The 4,480-nt window shown below is 44.7% G+C and overlaps 1 protein-coding gene across 1 annotated transcript; it reads left to right on the forward strand.

Moving 5' to 3' along the window:
- The first annotated feature begins 1,522 nt into the window (after positions 1 to 1,522).
- Positions 1,523 to 4,200, forward strand: gsc (goosecoid). The gene is made up of 3 exons (XM_037486834.2): positions 1,523 to 2,016; positions 2,735 to 2,994; positions 3,725 to 4,200. The coding sequence occupies exons 1-3, from the start codon at positions 1,701 to 1,703 to the stop codon at positions 3,872 to 3,874; spliced, it is 726 nt and encodes a 241-aa protein (XP_037342731.1). The 5' UTR covers positions 1,523 to 1,700; the 3' UTR covers positions 3,875 to 4,200.
- Positions 4,201 to 4,480: the final 280 nt, after the last annotated feature.

Genomic DNA, 4,480 nt, shown 5'->3' on the forward strand with positions numbered 1-4,480 from the left:
TGTGTGAATTGGTGTGTGTGTGTGTGTGTGTGTGTGTGTGTGTGTGTGTGTGTGTGTGTGTGTGTGTGTGTGTGTGTGTGTGTGTGTGATGACGTGCACGTTGAACCACATTTAGAAAGTAAAAAACCCGAATATTATTCATATTTTCCTGCCGGAAAGCAAGTTGGAGAAACTCATGCGCGGTGGTGGCTGAAATCAGTGTCCCAACGCATTAGTGCGTCCAACCGACCTCTAATCAGCTCCCATATCTCACCGGCACATTCTCAAATCACCAACTTATCCGGCGGCCCGACGTGAGCATGCGTTAAGGCCACATTGAGCGTGAAATGCAATCAGCGAGGCCCATTAAGGGTCTGAACCGGGAATCCACGTTCCTCCACAGCAGCATCCCCCCGAACACACACAGACACCCAGCACTCAGCACACATGTTGATTAGCGGTGTAAATATGCAATAAGTACTCTGTTTCCTCCGATGAATGGGAGCGATAATGGGCCGTTATCTTATCCTGGTTGAAGGAGGGGAGGGGGGGACTGGGGGGGGGGGGGGGGGTAGCGTTTGTCTACCCGCAGAGAGGGAGGCCCTGCCCCGGGAAGGGAAACGCGCTGATCTGCTCCCCGCGGAGAAGCGAGCGCAGGCCTGATAATGAGATGAGTCCCAGATATAATGCTCAGCGGCTTCTGTCTTATTATTCGCTTATTATTCATTTGCTCTTGTCGGGAGAGGAGACAAAAATAAACCCAAAAGCCTTGGTTGCAGTCAGCGCGTGTCTAGGTGTTTTTATTTTCATTTAGAAATGTTGTCTGACGTGGGACTTTTTCTCCGTGTATTAAAGTAATAATACATAATAAGAATTATAACAATAATTAAAACTTCCACAATATTAATCATTTGGTTGCATGTATAGGATAAGATATTCCTTTAATACTCCCACAATAGGGAAATTCACAAATTCATGGAATTTGAATACAGCAAGCAAACAATTTATTGCGTTTTTGTGTAGGCTAAATTTGACAATTTGAAATTGGCTAAAAATAAATAATATTCCTTTGAAGTCACCTGTGTGGTGCTTTGCCATGAAATAGCGTGTTTCTCCCGTGTATTTATTAATACATACATTATTAATACATTTAAAACCACATAGTGGAAACCTCATGGTAATTTGAAAGGTCGAAGAACTGATGAATAAATTCATTTTTCTAAGGCGTCCGTTGTGGTTTTGACTGACTTCGCAAATGAACCCCGAACTGTAAACACTAATGTAAATGGCTTCCATAGATTGTGATGCCTTCGCTGACAAGGAAATAATCGGATTACTCTGTGACCCAGCAACGGAGTTTTTCCAAAAGTCTGCAAACAGTGCGGATTATCTTAATTGAATTAATTCTCAATACACAGATGTGCGGCCGATCACACCGCAAGTTGCTACAGCTGACCGCAGAGCAGCCGCTGCGCCGTGACGTCAGCGGCGTATAAAAGCAGCCTCGCTCTCAACAGGTTTCCTTCAAACCAGAAGTCCACATCCTCGAGACGAAGCTCGCGCGCAGGCAGGGAAGAAACGTGCCCTCCACGGTCATGGCGCACTTTTAGGAGAACTTTCCTCACGGAGATCTGTCGGGTCCGGGACGTTTTCTTTCACTGAGTGCCTTTTACCAACCCCCGACTTTCCCCCCGTTCCACAGCCCGTCGCACACCGGTGTGATGCCCGCCGGGATGTTCAGCATAGACAGCATCCTGTCCGGCAGACCCAGCTGCAAGGAGCCGCTGCTGCTGCACCGGAGCGGCCCGGTAGTGCTGTCCGCGGGCCTCACGGACTCTATCTACAGCGACTACAATGGACTGTACTCGGCCACGTGTGGGCCGTCTCCCCCCGGCGTCCAGTCCTTAAATGGGACCCGGATAGGATATAACGGCTACTACTACGGACAGCTGCACGTCCAGGGCGCCGGCGGAGCGCCGCCGTGCTGCGGCTCGGTGCCCGGCCTCACCCCGCAGCAGTGCCCGTGCATCCCGGGAGGTAGGACACGCAGCCCCTCCCTCTCTCCGGAGCTTTATCGTTAGCGTAGAAGTTCATTTAGAAAATCAACACATAACAAATAGTTTCGTTGTATATTGTACATATTATATATGTTTGGTATTTTTATCCTAATATTATTATTCGCGGTTTGACAAGGGGAAAATAGTCAGAAAAAATCGGATTTTGACCCCAAATTAGAGGAACATACTTTTATATATATATATTGATCTTAACAAATGTTTATGCGTAACCTGCTTTTTGAAGATTTGTTTTTAATTTGTGTCTTTATCAAATAGTTAGTAGTAGTTAGTTAGAACTGAAATGTGCACATTTAATCAAAAGACAGCAACCTCTTGACGATATTCCAGGGTGGGGTCCAATGCTGCCTGATAATATTATCTGAGCCCAGTTCTGTTTGTGTCACGGATCAATGCCATTGAGCCGTTTCCAAACCGGTGCTTTTACGCACGAACTGATCCAACTAGTGATTCAAACGGTGTGCCCACAGTCTAACATACACACAGCTCGACGTTTTAATGCATGCGCAACAAGTCACGTGCAGATAAGTTGAAGTGTCCGATTTGCGCTATTTTGCGATGCAGCTGTGCTCATCGTACGCGTCGAGGTCAGACCGTTTCTCTATGAATGTGCACACTGCGGCCATTTGATCACCGTGCTTTTTTGTGGGATGTTTCTCTTCTCGCTATCCGCTGGGCAGGCTACGACAGCCCGGGCTCCGTGCTCATCTCTCCGGTCCCGCACCAGATGATGTCCTACATGAACATGGGCAGCTTGTCGCGGACCGAACTGCAGCTCCTCAACCAGCTGCACTGCCGCAGGAAGCGGCGGCACCGCACCATCTTCACCGACGAGCAGCTGGAGGCCCTGGAAGGCCTCTTCCAGGAGACCAAGTACCCGGACGTCGGCACCCGGGAGCAGCTGGCCCGCAAGGTCCACCTCCGGGAGGAGAAGGTCGAGGTCAGAGGCGCTTTGTCTTTACATACCGCTTCGTGTACTGCTTATTAAATCACGTGGTCCGGGAGCTTTGGGTTCAGAAGAGGTAGAACGCCATTCCCATTTAGTCTTGTTTATCACAATAACACAAACATTATTAAAACTGTATTGTGTTTGCTTCGTTGTGCTGCGTAAACAATACATTTGAGAAATGAGAAATCCAGTATAATAAATCAATGTATAGGTATTATTGCGTGTCTTAGTCCGTAACTTATACCTCGTATTTATTAATTAGGGTTTTCTGTGTATTCTGTTCCACTCAATTGAATGGTCTATTTTTTATCTAAAAATATCTACTAAAAGGAGGTGACGTTATTTTGGATGGCTTGTCGTTAGTTATGTTTCTTTTTGCATTTTGAGCACACCTGTTGTTCAACAAGTTATTTATTGTAAATTAAATAAATGAATATTAGTTATTATTAATTCACTATTTATTTAATTATTAAATTAATCGAACAAATTAAACTCTGCAAAATGTAAAGGGCAAACATACATTAAAAACAGTCAATCTTGTTCCCTATGACAACATGATTTGAATAATATTTTTTAGATTACAATATTGTTTAAATCAATCAATATATAAATATAGATTTGTAATTAAGAAAACAACGCACAGACTCAAGTACGTAATTATGCGACTTTCAAGAAAAGCCTTCAAGTTCCCATTTCCAACTGTTCCTTCTTCATCACGTAGGTTTGGTTCAAAAACAGACGGGCGAAGTGGAGGAGGCAGAAAAGGTCTTCATCCGAGGAATCAGAGAACTCTCAGAAATGGAACAAATCGACCAAAACCTCCGCGGAGAAAAGCGAGGAGCCTAAAAGTGAGGTGGACTCGGACAGCTGATAACACGGCGGACGCGTGTGCGCGCGCGTGTACATATAGCGGGAGGTGGCGCGGACCCGACGGCATGCCGGTAGTGTGATGGAACGTGTTGCCATGTTGCACAGTTGTACATAAACTACAGCTATTTATATTTAATTTAAATTGTTGTGACGACTGACGTGTGTGAATATGTTGTAATGCTACAGGTGATAGTAGATGTTAAATGTTGTGCCTGTGGTGTGATGTAACAGGAGAACCACGTGGTCTGCGCGTAGCGTCACCACCCGGCGGTCATGCAACTATTTGTGTTGTTGTTTTTTTCATTCTGGAAAAATAAGTAAACGTACGTTAAAGGAATATTCATTAAAATATAAATGAAACTTCAGGATTTGTTTGTTTGCTCTTCTGGGAGGAGGACGGGCGTAGAATAGATTAATATTGTTTTTTGACCGAATCAGAGAAAATCTGTTTAAAAAAAAAACTTTTTATCACTCCGACCTGCTTCTTAAAAATAAAATATGAAAACAATTATAGTTTTATATTTGATGTTACCGAAAATCATTCTGGGAAAGACCGCGCACGTCCACTGTGGATGGAATTAGTAATACAAACCATCCTGGTCATGGT

The sequence above is a fragment of the Pungitius pungitius genome, chromosome 14 (genome assembly GCF_949316345.1).
Source record: "Pungitius pungitius chromosome 14, fPunPun2.1, whole genome shotgun sequence".
NCBI classification, from domain to species: domain Eukaryota; kingdom Metazoa; phylum Chordata; class Actinopteri; order Perciformes; family Gasterosteidae; genus Pungitius; species Pungitius pungitius.